General features: G+C 54.3%; 1 protein-coding gene across 1 annotated transcript in view; it reads right to left on the bottom strand.

The window, feature by feature from the left end:
• The window catches only part of DLEC1 (DLEC1 cilia and flagella associated protein), a gene marked incomplete at both ends in the record, with an annotated part of 69,182 nt that extends 51,335 nt beyond the window's left edge, over window positions 1–17,847 (bottom strand). Inside the window, 4 exons of the mRNA XM_080715865.1 lie at window positions 257–404; window positions 2,784–3,237; window positions 4,005–4,117; window positions 17,602–17,847. Of these exons, the coding sequence (XP_080571991.1) occupies window positions 257–404; window positions 2,784–3,237; window positions 4,005–4,117; window positions 17,602–17,847 (961 nt within the window). The remainder of the gene's footprint in view (window positions 1–256; window positions 405–2,783; window positions 3,238–4,004; window positions 4,118–17,601) is intronic.
• Window positions 17,848–17,913: the final 66 nt, after the last annotated feature.

Below are 17,913 nucleotides of genomic sequence, written 5' to 3'. Positions count from 1 at the left end.
CCACCTCTGAGCTACACCCCCAGGCCTATTTTTTTATTCTTTTTTTTTTTTTTTTTGGTGGTGATACAGGGGATGGAACCCTTCTACCTCCAGGCTATACTCCCAGACCTACTTTTTATATTTTATTTGGAAACAGGGTCCCTTAAGCCAGAGAAACTGGCTTCGAACATGTGCGATCCTCTAGTCTCAACTTCCCGAATGCTGGGATGACAAGCTTGCGCCACCGCGCCCGGCTCACGGAGTTCTTCATACACACCTGGAGGCAACTTGAGGGCTTCGAGGACGTGCCCTCTGGCCTGGTTCGTGGCCCGCTCTGTTTCCGCCAGGGCCCGTGCTTGGGCCTGGATGATATGCTTCTCCACCATCTGTACCTCATCCAGCCGCTGCTTGTAGAGCTGCCGCATCTGGCAAGGGGATGGTTAAGTGCACAGAAATCTAGTGAGATCATGTAGCTCTCCCCTGCCCCACCCAGTGCCTCAGGGCTTCCAGCGAAGCTCAGAAGAGCCAGAGAACCATTGAAACCGAGCCTCAGCCTCGTAAAAACAAATGACTTAAGGGTTTCACAGAAAGGTGACCCACAGAGCCAAGCCCGGCGCAGCATCTGTGGGCTTCAGGGTGGAGAGAGCTGCCCTCCAGGCTGTGAAATCCAAATGCAAGCTACCCCTAGGTCCCTGTCCAGGAAACGACTTGCTCCCTCGCTGCACAGAAGGTCCTCAACAGACAAGCGACAGTCAGCCCCTTCGGGGTCTGCCTTAAGCTGCTGGCAAGGGCTCCCCTGATGCTGTGGTACCCACATCCAGTGACGGACAGCCAGCCCTAGGTACAAAGGTCTGGCCATTCAGATACAAAAAGAGAAACCCCGGCAGGCCACATTCTCCCCAGAGCGAGTCTGCCAAGGTTTACTAGGCCCTGCCACAGTTCAGCTTCTCCTGTGGTTCAAAGCTGCTTTCTCTGTTCCCTTTACAGGTGTTGACTGCTAATCACCAACCCCCGCCCCCAAACTCTACCAGAGAGTCTGCATCCGGAGCCCCCAACCCGGCTGCTCACCACACACCTCAAGAATATAGAATAACCAGCCAGCCAAGCTTCTGGTCCATGTTTTCAAATTCAGAAGTCTCAAGGAATTGGGGCGTGGTGATACACACATGTAACTCCAGTACTTGGGAGCCGGAGACAGGAGGACCTCAGGTTCAAGGACAGCCTCAGCAAGTACTGAATGAGGCTCACATCAACCTAGCGATATCCTGCTTCAAAATAAAAATAAAGCCAAGCATGGCGGTGCACGCTTGTAATTCCAGTACTTGGAGGCTGAGATAGAAGGATCGCAGGCTCATGGCCAGCCTCAGCTACTTAGAGAGGTCCTCTGCAACTTAGTGAGACCCTGTCTCAAATAAAGAATAAAAAATAGGGATGGGGGTGTAGCTTGGAGGTAGAATACCACTGGATTCAATCTCCAGTACCACAAAAATAGATTAATAAATAAATAAATTAATTAATTAAAATAAAATAGAGCTGGGGATGTAGCTTAAAGGAAGAATACCTCGTGGTTCAATCTTTAGCAACACACACACACACACACACACACACACACACACACGTACAAAGTCTCAAATCAAGAAACAAGAGCTCGCCAGTACAGGCATTGTTAAAGACAGCTTATGAGCCAGCAGGGTGGCGCACGCTTGTAATCCCAGCATTCGGGAGGCTGAGACAGGAGGATCGCGATTCACAGACAGCCTCAGCTACTTAGTGAGGCCCTTTGCAACTCAGTGAGACCCTGTTTCAAAATAAAGAATAAAAAATAGGGCTGGGGGTGTAGCTCAGAGGTAGAGTGCCCCTAGGTCCCATCCCCAGTACCACTAAATAAATAAATAAATAAATAAATAAATAAATAAATAAATAAAATGGGGCTGAGAATGTAGCTCAGTAGTAAAATGCCCCTCGGTTCAATCCCAGTACCATAATAAATAAATAAATAGATAGATAAATAAGGCTGGAAATGTAGCTTGGAGGTAGAATGGCTCTGGGTTCAATTTCCAGTACCACACACAAAAAAAGTATTATCACATACCAGGTTCGAGGACAGACTAGTAACTTAGGCAGACCCTCAGCAACCTACCAGCACCTTGTTTCAAAAATAAAAGATAAAAGCCGGGCATGGCGGCGCACACTTGTAATTCCAGCATTTGGGAGGCTGAGACAGGAGGATCACTGTTTGCGGACAGCCTCAACTACTACTTAACAAAACTCAGTGAGACCCTATTTCAAAATAAATAATAAAAAAAAATAGGGCTGGGGGTATAGCTCGGAGGTAGAATGCCCCTGGGCTCCATCCCCAGTACCACAAAAATAAATAAATAAATAAATAAAGAAAGAAAGAAAGAAAGAACATAAAAAGGGCTGGGGATGTAGTTCGAAGGCAGAATGCCCCTGGGTTCAACCTCCAGTACCAAATAAAAGAAAATGAAGGAACGAATGCTGGGGCTGGGGCTGGGCTGCGGCCTCTGCCCTCTGCTCCCGGGCAGAGGGGGTGGAGAGAGGGGACCCCGGGAGGCAGGCCCGGGGGAGGTCCGGGGCGGGGGAGGCGGTGCCCTAAGATGAAGGCGCTTCAGCAAGATCGCCGCCAGCTGGCTTCCTCCTAGGGCAGAGGAGGAAGTCGAGCTCCCGTGCCAGGGACCGAGGATGCTTCCGCACATCTGGGCACGGATGCCAAAGGGGCTAGCCGCGGGGCGCGGGCACGCGCGCGCGCGGACAGAGCCCCGACCCCGCGGGCGGCCGGGCACCTGCCGCAGCTGCTCCACGAAGGCCTCGTGGCGCGCGTTCTCGCTGCCGCGGGCCTGGATGAGGCTGGCGCTCACTTCCTCGCCGATGCCCGCCGTGGAGTACAGGCTGCGGAAGACGCTGGCCAGCAGGTGCGAGATGTCCTGCGTGCGCCGCGAGGCGGGGCGCGGGCGCAGCGGCTGCGGCTCGGGGCGCGGCGGGAGCCCCAGGGAGCCGACGCGGCGGGGCCGGCCCGGGAGGTGCGGGCGGCCGCGCTCGGAGGCCAGGGAGGCCAGGGAGGACAGCCGGGAGGACTTCCGGCCGGACTGGCCGGGGCTGCGGGAGCCCCGCGCGGGCCCCTCATTCTCGCAGGTCTGGGACGGCGGGGACCGCCTTCCCTTCGGGCTCCCGGTCTCCATGGCAACCGAGACGCCAGGCGCTCCGGGCCGCACTTCCGCTTCCGCCGGCCCCCCCCCGCTGGGGTGGGGCTCCCGAGCTCGGGGCGCAAACTCCGACCGCCCCGCTGGGTTTAAAAGTGAGCCCAAAGCCGGCGTGGTGGGCACGCTTGTCATCCCAGCATTCGGGAGGCCGAGACCGGAGGATCGCGGTTCGCGGACAGCCTCGGCTACTTAGTGAGGCCCTCCGCAACTCCGTGGGACCCGGTTTCAGAATAAAGAATAAAAAATAGGGCAGAGGGTGTAGCTCGGAGGTCGAATGCCCCTGGGTTCCATCCCCAGACCCGCAAAAAAAAAAAAAAAAAAAAAAAAAAGAAAATAAATAAAAGTGAGCCGAAAGCCGGGCGTGGTGGCACACGCTTGTAATCCCTGCACTTGGGAGGCTGAAACAGGAGGATCACACAGGTTCGAAGCCAGCCTCAGCTACTTAGTGAGGCTCTCAGCAACTTAGTGAGACCCTGTTTCCAAATTAAAAAAAAAAAAAAAAATATATATATATATATATATATATATATATATATATATATATATATATATATATAATAGGGCTGGGAGTATAGCCCGGAGGTAGAAAGCCTCTGGGTTCCACCCCCAGTACCACAAAAAAAAAAAAAAAAAAGCGAGCCGAGGGTGAGACAGCGCGGGGAAGGGTTGGTGGATGGAGACCGGCTGGTCAGAGGGCAGAACCACGTTCCGGGTCTGTCTGCCACCTCCGCCCCTCTTTAATTTGTTCAGAGACTGTGCGTTCACTCTTTGAACCTGCACTGTGTAAAGGTTCCCGGTCCTTACTTTCCGGAGCTGAGGATGTCAGAAGAAGGAAGAAGCCCAAGAGTGATGTCAGTGGTGTGGGTCCTAGAGTCCCAAAGCAGGGCAGGAACTTTGCAGGGGGAGCGGCTGGCGTCCTGGACGAGCAGGCAGAGATTTCAGAGCATGAGTAGACTCATCAGCGTTAGTCATCAAGGGAGTGCCAATTAAAACCACGATTCTATACAGCTGCGCACGTAGTAGAATGGCAAAAGCAAACAGATACATCTCTCGAATAAAGAAACCAAATTAGTGCTGGTGAGGACGGCGAGCAACCGGGATTCTCTCCTATGTTGTGAACGGGAAGATAAACTCGTGCTGCAACCCTGCAAAATAGTTTGACAGTTTCTTACAAAAGTGATGTACATAAAATTTCCACTGCAGGTGTTTCCCCAAGTGAAATGAAAACTAGTCGCACGCAAAACCTTATACATAAATGTTCGTGGCAGTTTTATTCAGAATCATCCCAAACCAGCAAAACTCTCCAATGTCCTACCCACTGGTGAACAGATAAACTGTGGTATATCTATACAATGGAATACTACTCAACAATAAAAAGGAAACAGACTTTTGATGCAACAGCACAGATGAATCTCAAATGCATAATGCTAGTAAAAGAAGCCAACCTTCAAAAGGCTACATACCTACTGAATGATACCATGTTCAGGGCAGTCCAAAGCATGCAAAACAGAAAACAGATCAGGGGTTGCCAGGAGCTGGGGATGGAGGCTAGGATTGGCTATTAAGGGGCATGAAGGAATTGGGGGGGTGATGCAACTATCCTCTCTCTTTGTCATGGTGGTAGATACATAACTTTGGATTTCTCAAACTTCACAGAACTGTACACTATAAAAGATGGATTTTACTGTATGTGAATTATGCACTGGGTTTTGTTGTTGCTATTTGGTTTGTTCATTTGTTTTAAACCCAGGGATGTTTTACCTCCAAGCTACACCCCTAGGCCTTTTACTTCCTACTTTTTTTTTTTTTTTTTTTTTTTTTTTTTTGCTTTTTGGTGGTACTGGGGTTCCTGGAAACCCTTCTATTTCCGGGCTACACTCCCAGACCTATTTTATACCTTTTTTTTTTTTTTTTGAAACAGAGTCTCTTAAGCCAGGGAGGCTGGCTTTGAACCTGCACGATCCTCCTGTCTCCGCCTCCCAAGCGCGGGGATGACAAGCGTGCGCCACCACGCCTGGTGTTTATTTTCTACTTTAAAACAAGGTTTTGCCAAGCTGCTGAGGGTCTCAGCAAGTTACTAAGGCTGGCCTTGAACTTGCCATCGTCCTGTCTGGTTTTTTTTTTTTTTTTTTTTCAGTACTGAGGATGGAATCCTGAGACATTGTACCTCTGAGCTACACCCCCAGCCCTATTTAGTAGTCTTTTTTATTTTTGAAACAGTGTGAAACAGTGTCTCGCTGAGTTGTGAACGGCCTTGCTAAGTAGCTGAGGCTGTCTGTGAACCCTGATCCTCCTGTCTCAGCCTCCTGAATGCTGGGATTACAAGCGTGCGCCACCACGCCTGGCTCCGCCTCAGGATTTTTCATAGAAAAAAAAAATTTTTTTGAGTAGGAGCGAGCCAAAGGAGAAGGAAGAAAGGGTAAGTCATGCAGAGAGGATGCCACAGTCTTGATTTACTAAGGTCACTCTGGTTGCTCTGAGAGCAGAGGGCCTGTGGCGAGGAGCGCCAGGAGATCAATTTGGTATGAATTTCAGAGTTAAGGAAGGAGATACAGGAGCTTGGATGAGGGCGAGGGAATTGGGTTGCAGAGAGATCTGATAGGTAGAATTGGAGCCGGGCGTGGTGGCGCACGCTTGTCATCCCAGCATTTGGGAGGCTGAGACCGGAGGATCGCGGTTCCCGAACAGCCGCAACTACTTAGTGAGACCCTGTTTCAAAATAAAGAATAAAAAATAGGGTAGGGGGTGTCGCTCGGAGGTCAAATGCCCCTGGATTCGATCCCCAGACCAGCAAAAAAAAAAAAAAAAAAAAAAAAAAAATAGGGCTGGGGTGTAGCTCAGAGGTAGAATGCATTTGAGTTCTATTCCCAGTACCCCCCCCCCATAAAAAAATGTAGCTGGGAGTGTAGTTCAGAGGTAGAATGCCCCTGGGTTCCATTCTCAGTACCAACAAACAAACAAACAAACAAACAAGAATAAAAAATAGGGCTAGGGGTGTGGCTCGGAGGTAGAATGCCCCTGGGTTCCATCACCAGTAGCTCAAAAAGTAAAAATAAATAAAATAAAAGGTAGAATTGACAAGACTTGCTGGTGAATGAAGAAGGATAAGAAAGAGGTACCAAGGGTCCAGCACGGTGGTGCACGCCTGTAATCCAAGTATCTGGGAGGCTGAGACAAGATGATTGCCGGTTTGAGGACAGCCTGGACAGGATTCTTGCCCACAGAACTAGACCACCCCTGCATCTCTGCTTGGGCCTGACTCTCGTCCGCCCCTTCTGGCCGCTCTGCACTGAGAGCTGCACCTGATACTGGTGGGATGGTCCTGCTCTGGCTCTCCCCAGCCCCACTCTTCCCCCCAAAGCTGGGAGCCTACAGTGCCAAGGTGTGGGTCCTGTGCCTGACCCCCAGGTGCCTGGGACCCCAAAGGTATTGGCCACTGCACCCTTCCCTGGTTGACATGCCCACCTCCCTGGCCCTCCCCACCTCTCTGGGCACCCCAGCCTGTATCCTCTGCCCCTCTGCCTGCTAAACTCTCTGGCTCCCTGATCCCACCCAGCCCCACATCCAGGCTCTGAGCGCTCTCTGGCTTGCTGGGTACTGGCTCTGGCCTGTCCCTGACAAAGGCCCAGGCCACCTGGGGAAAGGCGGGGAGGCTTCCTGGGCCGGAAGGGAATTCCTCCTGAGAGGCCCTCTTCACAGGACCCCTGTTTATTTCTCTCTGAGTCCCACACACTTCTTTTGCCCTTTAAACCCCCCCCCCATTTACATTTCAGAAGTTGTATATTATCATAGTAAAGCAAAAACAAAATCGAGCTGGGCTTGGTGGTGCACGCTTATAACTCCAGGTACTTGGGAGGCGGAGACAGGAGGATCACAGGTTTGCAGCCAGCCTCAGCTACTTAGTTAGGCCCTCTGCAACTTAGCAAGACCCTGTTTCAAATAAAAATAAAAAAATAGGGCTGGGAGTGTACTCAGAGGTTGAATGCCCCTGGGTCCAATGTCCAGTACTGAAAATAAAAAGAAAAAAAACACCACAAATGACATTACCAAGCCATGCATGTGATTCTGCCATTTGCTTTTCTTAGCAGCTTTCTTTTTTTTTTCAATACTGGGGCTGGAACCCAGGGGCATTGTACCTCCGAGCTACACCCCCCAGCCCTAGCTTTTAGTCTTTATTTATTTATTTATTTATTTATGGTGTTACTGGGGGTTGAACCCAGAGGCTTTCTACCTCCGGGCTATACTCCCAGACCCATTTTATATTTTATTTGGAAACAGGGTCTCACTAAGTTGCTGAGAGCCTCACTAATTAGCTGAGGCTGGCTTTGAACCCGCGCGATCCTCCTGTCTCAGCCTCCCAAGCATGGAGATTGCAAGCGTGCATCACCTCGCCCGGCCTAGCAGCTTTCTTTCTTTTTCTTTCTTTCTTTTTTTTTTTTTTTTTTGGTGGTACTGGGGTTCCTGGAAGCCCTTCTACCTCCGGGCTACACTCCCAGACCTATTTTTACATTTTTATTTGGAAACAGGGTCTCCTAAGCCAGCGCGCGCGGCTGGCTTTGAACCCGCGCGATCCTCCTGTCTCAGCCTCCCAAGCGCGGGGATGACAAGCGTGCGCCACCACGCCCGGCTAGCAGCTTTCTTTCTGCTTGTATAAATAATGTATGAACGACCTTGTTCATATTCCTGCGTTCTCCGTATAGCTGTATCATATTTCTGTGGGATAGTATTATAAACTTGCTTGGCCAAAGGATATGCACCTTTTAGTATTTGAGATGTTGCCAAATTGACCTTCAGAAATAACATACCAAAATAGACTCTCATAGGCATTACTTGACATAAATAAATCTTTAGGGATTTATTGATTTATTTTGTGATTCTGGGATTAAACTCAGTTGAACCTAGTGGCATTCTACCTCCAGGCTATACCCCAACCCCCCCCCACACACACACACTTTTTGCGGTACTGGGGATGGAACCTGATAAGTAAAATAAAAAATTAAATGCGAGTAAAATAAAAATAAGTGAGTACGGCGGAGTGTGAAAAACACGAGAGAGGTCCGGTACACATGGCATGTAAAGTTTTAATGGCACGGCTCTCCCGGGGATCAGGGCGAGGCACCGTGGGGCCCGCGCGCCTGTCCGAAGCTTGAGGACGCGGGCTCTCCTTTTAAAGGCATGCATCTCGCGAGATGGGGGTTTACTCGCGGGAATGCCCAATTCTCGCGGGGGTTTCAGCCCCTCCCTTGCCCTGCAGAGGTCATGTGACACAAAGTCACATGAGTGCAGGACCCAACTTAACATTCCGGCCTTTTGATGGTAGGGATAATGGATGACGTTGGACCCTCTAGCTTCTTCCTGCTGTCAAGGGGCGTTGTCAGGGGCCCCAGGCCGGGAGGAGTTGGGAGTCCAGTCCCCCAGAAGTGGTGCAGGTGGGTGCATAGCTGCAGTGCGAATTGGAGGTTACCCTGGACAGCTTAGTGATGTGCGCTTGAGGAGGCTTGAACAGGCAAGGGCTATTAAAGAAAAAAACAAATCATGAGATTGAGCAGGCGACCAAAAAGGAGACTGGTTTACTCAGTACCTGGAGAGCTACCCTGAGCTGGCAAAGAGGATGGAGGTTGAGGGATCCAGGAGCCGTCAGTCTTCAGCCAGGCTGAGTAGAGCCAGCGGCAGGGCCTGGTCTGGAAAGGTGCTCCCCCTGTGTTGAGGCACCTGGGGCTCAACCTTTTCCTAGGGCACTGTTCCAGTGGCCCTCCTGGCCACACGCCGAGCCGTCTGATTGGTGGGCGTGGCTTTGCCCCACTTGAGGCAGGCTCCTGGAGGTAGTTGTTGTTGCAGTCCTCCACACCTAGGTGGCGCTCCAGAGGGCTGAGCCGCCACCGCCAGCTGAAGGGCAGCTACCAGGGATCTGCTTTTTGGCAAAGTCGGAGTGTACGCTCCATTTCCGCCTGTTTCTCTCTGGAATTAAAACTTAGATGCTATGTTAAGGTTCTGTCAGCTGTGACGGACCTATACTCACAAAGAGCGCGTCCCGGGGCTGGTGTCCGGCAAGAATGGCAACGCAGACTCCCCACGGGCAGAGGGTGTCGCCCCAGCCCCGGCGTTTCCCACAGCACCTAGGGCGCGCCCACGCGGGCCGCCCAGCAAAATTGCAGTCTGGCGCGGGCCAAGATGGCGACTGTGACATCACCAGGCAGTGACTACGCGCCATCACAAAATGGCAGCTGGCGGGAAAATAAATGGAAGCTGATGGGGGAGAGCATTTGGAAGGATACCAGACCGCTTATAAAAGTTCCTAACTATTCCTGGGCCACCGCAACCTATTTCCCAACTCGTATCAAGGCAGACAGGCTCTCAGGGCATCTGCTAGTATAAAGGTTCGACTCCCCATAATTGGTTCGCGGGTGGAAACGAAGAACAGGAAATGGGCGTCCCCGATTTCCCTGCTCAATCGTTCGGAAACAGAGGTTAAGAGATAGGGAAGAACGTCTTCATTCCTTCTCAAAACCGGAGGATGACCTGGTCATCCGCAGCGTGGTCCCAGTGGACCATGGGACAATGGGTCACCAAGCGCTTGGATTTTAAGGTCCCAGTGGACCGGAAGACCCAAGTCCAGAACCCGCTAACCAAGGGAAGGAGGCAGTTTACCGGAGTGAAGTGTTGCCAGCCAGCGCTGGCTGCGACAGAAGCGCTGAGAAGCTGCTGGGGGCGTGGTGGAGCTGGGGCGCATGGATGCCGGTGGCTGGTGTGGACGGCACTGGCGGCTGGCGGGATCAGTGGGGGCGCGCAGGCGGCGTGGCTTGCCGGGCCCGCGGCGTGGAGACAAAATGGCTTCCAGGCACGCGCCAGACGCTGAGGCTGGGCCCCGAGGAGCACCGCCAGTGAGCCTGGCTCGGGGCGGGTGGGGCAAACCGGCCAGAGGTCCCGGCGGTGACCGGAGAACCAAGCTGGAACGGTGCTTTAGGAGGTCCAAGCGGCAGGCAGAGGTCCTGGCCCGCGCAGGCAGTTGGCAGGCAGAGCAAGTGCCAAGCTGCCTGGCTCGGGCCGGAAAGATGGCCGCCGACTCCTAGGATTGGTTAGGAGTGGAAAGTGGGAGGGATTAAAGATTGTGAGGCCTCCAGTGAGGCCATGAGGTGGGAGGGGTTAAAGATGACGAGGCCTCCAGTGAGGCCATGAGGTGGGAGGGGTTAAGGATGGCGAGGCCTCCAGTGAGGCCATGAGGTGGGAGGGGTTAAGGATGGCGAGGCCTCCAGTGAGGCCATGAGGTGGGAGGGGTTAAAGATGGTGAGGCCTCCAGTGAGGCCATGAGGTGGGAGGGGTTAAGGATGGCAAGGCCTCCAGTGAGGCCATGAGGTGGGAGGGGTTAAAGATGGCGAGGCCTCCAGTGAGGCCATGAGGTGGGAGGGGTTAAGGATGGCGAGGCCTCCAGTGAGGCCATGAGGTGGGAGGGGTTAAAGATGGCGAGGCCTCCAGTGAGGCCATGAGGTGGGAGGGGTTAAAGATGGCGAGGCCTCCAGTGAGGCCATGAGATGGGAGGGGTTAAGGATGGCGAGGCCTCCAGTGAGGCCATGAGGTGGGAGGGGTTAAAGATAGTGGGGCCAAGATGGCGGCCCCCCAGTGATTCCACGTGTCCAAGATGGCGGGCCAAAGCTGGCGACCCCATCCCCCAGTAATTCCATGTGGCTGCTTACCGGAATGGCCAGGCCCAGGCAGCGGGGGTGGGCGGGCACAGGGTGAAGGGCGCCAGGGCGCGAGTCCGAGTGGAGGAACCAGCTGGAGCGCGGGCTGGGGGCTGTTTAGCAGAGTGGCGGCCGCCTAGATGGAGGAGGCAGGCGGCCCCGGCAGGCGGGTCTAAGCAATGTCAGGCGCGGAGAAAACATAGGTACACGGCGTGGCGCAGTCTGCAGGCGGCGCGGTCCCATTCCAGCGGCGGGCGGCGTGGGCAGGCGGGAACGGTGGTTTTAGGAGGTCCAAGCAGCAGGCAGAGGTCCTGGCCCGTGCAGGAGGTCAGCAAGTAGAACAGGTGCCAGCATCACCCAAGGAGCCTGGCTCCGGGCGGGTGGAACTAGCAGCCTGGCGGCCGGTGGAGCCTGCACGCCCCGGCGGTGGTGGCCGCGGAAGATGGCCGCCGGCGCTCCGGAAGAGAGCACATGGGCGGGAAAAGATGGCCACCGGCTCTCAGCAGAGCTTGGGGCCGAAAAGATGGCCGTGAGCTCTCAGCAGAGCTCGTGGCTGGAAAGATGGCCGCGAGCTCTCAGCAGAGCTCGTGGCTGGAAAGATGGCCGCGAGCTCTCAGCAGAGCCCGGGGCGGGAAGAAGGCCGCCAGCTCTCCCGGAGAGCGCGGGGCCAGAAAGACGGCCTTGAGCTCTCAGCAGAGCGCGGGGCTGAAAAGATGGCCGTGAGCTCTCAGCAGAGCTCGGGGCTGGAAAGATGGCTTACGGTCCGGGCAGGCACGGGGCAGCAGCAGCGGCAGTGGTGGGAGCAACGCCTGCAAGCGGAGCGCTGGTGTGGGACCTCACAGTCAGCTGCTGGCGGGTCGGAGAGTCCGGGGCTCAAAAAGAGAGTAAAAATAAAACGAGAAAACAGAAAAAAAAAAAAAAGGAAAAAAAATGGGGAGGGACCCAAGAGTTCTCCCGGTTCGGCACCAAATGATAAGTAAAATAAAAAATTAAATGCGAGTAAAATAAAAAATAATGTGCATACGGCGGAGTGTGAAAAACACGAGAGAGGTCCGGTACACGTGGCATGTAAAGTTTTAATGGCACGGCTCTCCCGGGGATCAGGGCGAGGCACCGTGGGGCCCGCGCGCCTGTCCGAAGCTAGAGGACACGGGCTCTCCTTTTAAAGGCATGCATCTCGCGAGATGGGGGTTTACTCGCGGGAATGCCCAATTCTCGTGGGGGTTTCAGCCCCTCCCTTGCCCTGCAGAGGTCATGTGACACAAAGTCACATGAGTGCAGGACCCAACTTAACAGAACCCAGGGACATTCTACCTCTGAGGTACACCTCCAGCCCTATTTTTTATTCTTTATTTTGAAACAGGGTCTCACTGAGCTGCAGAGGGCCTCACTAAGTAGCTGAGGCTGGCGGTGAATCTCAGTCCTCTTGTCTCAGCCTCCCAAATGCTGGGATTACAAGCATGCACCACCACGCCTGGCTCCCAGACCTCCTTTTTAAAAATCATAATTATTTTTCATTTTGAATTTAAATATTTTTTGCAGTACTGGGGATTGAACCCAGGGGCATTCTACCTCTGAGCTACACCCGCAGCCCTACTTTTCATTTTTTATTTTGAAACAGGGTCTCACTAATTTGCAGAGGGCCTCACTAAGTAGCTGAGGCTGGCCAGGAATTTGTGAACTTCCTTCCTCAGCCTCCCAAGTACTGAGATTACAGGCATGCCACCACGCCCAGCTGAAAGGCATTTCAAACATATTTTGAATCAGATCGTAAATCTTATCTCTAGTCCATGTCAACTCCTGGCTTGTACACCCATCTTGTACTTGATATCTCTCCTTGGCACCCTGGTGTGCCCAAATGCTCCCCGTGGCTCCTTCTTCTGCTCTAGCTGCCCTGCCCAAACCCTGGGGCCAACCTGTGGCCTCTCTTGCCCTCACAGCCCCACCAGTAAATCCTGCCGGCTCGACATCAAAATGCTTCCGGATACGCCGGCGGCGTGGTGGCGCACGCTAGTAACCCCAGCATTCGGGAGGCTGAGACAGGAGGATTGCGGTTTGAGGACAGCTTCAGCTACTTAGTGAGGCCCTCTGCAACTCAGTGAGACCCTGTTTCAAAATAAAGAAGAAAAAAATAGGACTAGAGGTGTAGCTTGGAGGTAGAATGCCCCTGGGTTTCATCGCCAGTAGTACAAAAATAAATAAATAAATAAATAATTTTAAAAAATGCTTCTGGAAGGAATAGTTCCCCCTTCACCACCTTCTCTCCCACCACCGAGGCCTGAGCCGCCATCTACTCCAACCTGAATTACTTACTCTCCCAGAGTCCTCCTGGTACAGCAGCTTCAGCTCCTACCTGCTTCCGCCATGGTGAGGAGACTTCCTCCAGCAGCAGAGGGATATTCCTTTCTTTCCCTCCCCCTCCCCCTCCCTCTCTCCCTCCCCCTCCCTCTCTCCTTCTCCCTTCCTCTTCCTCTCCCTCTCTCTCTCCCTCTCTCCCTCTTCCTCCCTCTCCCTCTCTCCCTCCCTCTCCCTCCCTCTCCCCTCCCCCTCTTCCTCCCTCTCCCTCTCTCCCTCCCTCTCCCTCCCTCTCCCCTCCCCCTCTTCCTCCCTCTCCCTCCCTCTCCCTCCCTCTCCCCTCCCCCTCTCCCTCCCCCCCTCCCCCCCCAAGGATTGAACCCAGAGGCATTCTCCTCCAAGCTATGCCCCCACCCAATTTTCCATCTTGTTGCTGGGTGCTGAGGGCTTCTCTAAGTTGCCAGGGCTGGCTTTGAATCTCCCGTCTCAGCCTCCAAGTACTGAGATTACAAGCGTGCGCCACCACTCCCAGCTCATAATGTTCTGTGAGTGTGTGTGTGTGTGTGTGTGTGTGTGTGTGTGTGTGTGTGTTACAGGGAACTGGACCCAGGGTACCCCTTTCTTATCCTTCTTCATTCACCAGTAAGTCTTGTCAATTCTACCTTTTATTTTATTTTTTATTTTGAAACAGGATCTCACAATGAGGCCCTTACTAAGTAGCTGAGGCTGGCTGCAAACCTGTGATCCTCCTGTCTCAGCCTCCCAAGTCCTGGGATTACAAGTGTGCCCCACCACGCCCAGCCAGGGGGATTTTCTTAAAGCAGGAGTCGGGCCACAGGCCTCCATGGCTTGAAACCTTCCCAGTGCTCCCCATGTCTCCCAGGGCAAGAATGGAAGCCCTTCCCCGGCAAGCAGGGCCAGGTCCTGGTGCCGCTATATCCCCAAGATCACGGCTGTAGCCACACGCCCTGTGTGTCCCTGTCCATTGGCATTATCACCTCCTACTCTCAGCTTGTGCCTTCACCTCCTTGCAGCCTCCAACAGCCCAGCCAGCTCCCGCCTACGCCCTGGCACTGCCCACTCTCTGCCACTGGGCTCCTCTGCCCCAGATGCCCCTAAATGGCTCACGCGCTCACTTCCCCCGAGTCTGCCCGAATACATCTCCCCAGCCTGTCCAAGCTATTTAAAATCGAGTCCTGACCCCTTCCCTGACTTTGGTTTCCACTTTCTTAGCACCTTCTAATACACTAAAGGATTCATTTCTTACGTTTCTTGTAGTGTCTCTTTTCTTCCTATTAGTTTAAGCTCCAGGACTGCAGGGGTTTTGGTATGTTTGCACATTGATGAGATTTTTTTTTTTTTTTTTTTTTGCGGGTCTTGGGATGGAACCCAGGGGCATTCGACCACCGAGCGACACCCCCCAGCCCTATTTTTTATTCTTTATTTTGAAACAGGGTCTCATTAAGTTGCCACGACCTCACTAAGTAGCCGAGGCTGTCCGCAAACTGCCATCCTCCGGTCTCAGCCTCCCGAATGCTGGTATTAGAAGTGTGCACCACCATGCCCCGCTCACACTGATGATTCTTGAAACTCTAAGACAGTGTCTAGTACACAGTAGGTGCTCAAAAATATTTATCAAATAAGCAAAATGGCAGAAAGTTTTCTCTCCTCCTCCTCCTCCTCCTCCTCCTCCTCCTCCTCCTCCTCCTCCTCCTCTTCCTCCTTTTTGCAGGACTAGGGTTTGAACCCAGGGGCATTCTACCTCTGAAATACACCCCCAGCCCTATTTCATTTTATTTAGTTTTTGTAATATCGAGGGGATTTCTACTTTCGGGGTACACCCCAGACCTGTTTTTATTTTTTATTTGGAAACAAGTTCTCGCTAACTGCTGAAGCTGTCTTTGAACCTGCGATCCTCCTGTCTCAGCCTCCCAAGCAATGGGATTAAAGGTGTACACCACCATGCCTGGTTGGCAGAACAGTTTTCAAATGAGTTTTGGTCTCCTGCAGTTCCCACACTACCTTCTTCCTCCGATGAGGAGGTCTATCTTCTTTCTCAGATGAGGCCAGGGACAAGTCTCCCGACTTCCCCTCCTATGGGGTGTGAGGACCTTAATCCACAGTAAAATAAGACTCACAGTTACATCCACTGATAAAGCCCCACAAATATAATTATGGAAAAGTAACCCCGATTAACCCCACACTGTCCTGGGATTGCCAAGAGTTCCCGGAACCCTGTGACCTACGGTGGTTCCCTGGATTCCTGTGTGGTCAGGTGTGTCTTCCTGATGCGGCCCGGGACCCTCCCTTTGCCACATCTGCCCCGGGAGGGAGGCGACCTTCCCTCTCCTTCCTGCTGCACGTGGGCCTGGCCCAGGGCCCTCGGGAGGGTGCTCAGGGGAGGCGCTCTTCTCTCCCAGGAGCTGTAGGGGAGGCTGGGGAGGAGAGGGTAGGAGAGAGGGGATTCCAGCTCAGACCCCTCAGCAGGCACTTCTTGGTGCCAGGTACTTGACAACTGGTTCTTCATCCTATTCCAAGCAGCTCTCCATTAGAGAGAGATGAGGTAACTATCAAAGCCAAGATTTCAAGAGCCCTCTCAGTGGGGTGCCCGGGGACGGGGCGATGGATATAGACACTGAGGATGGACTTGGCCAGATAAACCCAGGCTTGCCTGTGTTCGAGTTTCATGGGGAAGGTTTGCACAGAGCCAGCTCTGAAGCCACCCAGAGCCTGGTCATCCTGAAAGTTGACATTCTTGGGTTGATAACCCCCTTCCCCGGCCTCCAGGATTGGGGGTGGGAGGGTGCTACGGGAAGTGGCTTCAGACACACTGGCCCTAACACTAGATTTCTTTCCTGTGTCCCCTGAAGACTCGGGGTGGGGGGCCCGGTTGGGGTTGGTGAGGTGCCTGGAGCTCTGCCATTCCAAGGCCAGGCTTGGACATGCATGGGCCCTTAGTATACCCAAAGGGAGCTCGTCACAGAGCGCTGAGTCACTAGGCTCTTAGGACATCTTGCCGAGGTAGTTGAGAGCGGCTTCCAGGGAGGGTGATTTTGGTGCCCGGCCAGGGCTGGCCCACATAGCACGTCCTGGGAGTTGAGGGAACAGGATCCTGCCGCTCTGTGGTCCCCTCTACAGCCTTCTGCTGTGCCTCCCTCACCCCTGCCCCCCCCCCAGAATCCAGTCAGCACTGAGACTCACCCCCAGCAGAGAGGGAGGAGGCACGTGGACAGCAGGGAGGGGGCGTGCAGGACAGAGGCCTGACCCACAGGTCAGCACAGCCCGCTCCGGGCAGGGCGTGGCCGGCCCTCCTTTCTGGCAGAACCTGGTTATACGGCCAGCTCTGAGTCAGCCCATCCTGCCCAATAACCCCGGGCCAGGGAGGAGGCTTCGGCTCCTGTGTGTGGGCTGAAGGCCAGAGGAGGGCCTGTTTGAGGTGGGTTTGGGGAATGCAAGGGCAGAGCCAGCTACAACCCCACTGCGGGTTCCTGGGGGCAGAGAAGAGGCCAGAGTCCCAGAGGATGCTCTGGTTCGGGGCCCAGGACTCAGAGCTGAGAGACAACATGAAGACGTAGCTGGCTGAAGAGATGCCATAGCAAGTGCTGGCATCGCCCCCACGCCCCAGGCTGAGTCCAAAGTCAGGCCAGCCAGCTAGGGTGAACTGGCTCAGCCCTCCACAAAACCCAAATATGGCCCTGAGCTGGAGGCAGGAAACCGAGGAGGGCTCTGACCTGTCTGCCCTGGGCCACAGGATGGAGTGGAGTGGCAGACCACGGCCAGCCCCGCTCTTGTGAGGAAGGACAGGCACAGCAGAGGCGCTCCAAATTCAGAAGACCGCTCTACTCTCAGGGATGGGAGGACTGCTCTCCAGCTGTCCCCTGAGCCCAGCCTCTGTCTCCAGGTGGGGGCCAGCAAGCTTCAGTCCAGGAGACCTGGGTGGCTTTGCTGAGGAGCCTGGCACCTTCCATCCTCAAGGGCCTTTTGGGGTTCTCCCGCAACCAGAGCCCAGGTCTACCAAGGGGTGATGGTGGCAGGTTCCCTGGACCTCCCCAGGGATGTCTGGGCATCCAGTAAGGAAGGTTTCCAGGTCTCAAGAATTGAGAATTGGTGGAGGGATGTCCACATGGGGGGGGGGGCTTGTCCAGACAGCCCCCTGGAAGGCCACTGGAAGAAGGGGCCCTGGCGGTCTCCTCTGACCTCTGATGCACCAATCTGTGGGGCTTTGGGGAGTGTGTGTGTGTGTGGGGGGTTTCAATGGTGAGCTTCCTGCACCTGCTACCCACCCCCTTCCATGAAAAGCATCCCTGGGGGCGGACACCTCCCAGCCGCAGGGAAGACGTCCTTTGAACAAAGTCGGGTATTGTTCTCTACAAACCTCCGAATGGGTGCCGGTGTCTCTGTTTCCAGAGGAAATCAATCAGACCCACCCAGGAAGCAGAGCGGCTCGGCGTGGTACCCCGCCGCCGCAGCCCGGGGACCTCAGCGGATCCCTTTTCGGGGATGAAGGCCATTCTCTGCAGCACCACGGCGACCCCAGCGAGGCGCCGGCTGGCAGGGTGTGGAGCTGGCCGCCCGCGTAATGACAGGGCCTGTGGGTGGCGGCGGCGAAGGAAGCGGGAGGGACCTATTTCTGGCCGGGGCGCGCCCACTGGCCCCCGCTGGAGTTGGCCCATCTTCCCCGGCCCTGGCTCCGAGTCTTCCCGGTCTCAGGAGGGGGCGGGGAGAGGCGCGGGTTGGCG

Source organism: Muscardinus avellanarius, assembly GCF_963383645.1.
Source record: "Muscardinus avellanarius genome assembly, chromosome: 18".
NCBI classification, from domain to species: domain Eukaryota; kingdom Metazoa; phylum Chordata; class Mammalia; order Rodentia; family Gliridae; genus Muscardinus; species Muscardinus avellanarius.
This window is presented reverse-complemented; position numbering and strand designations above follow the sequence as displayed.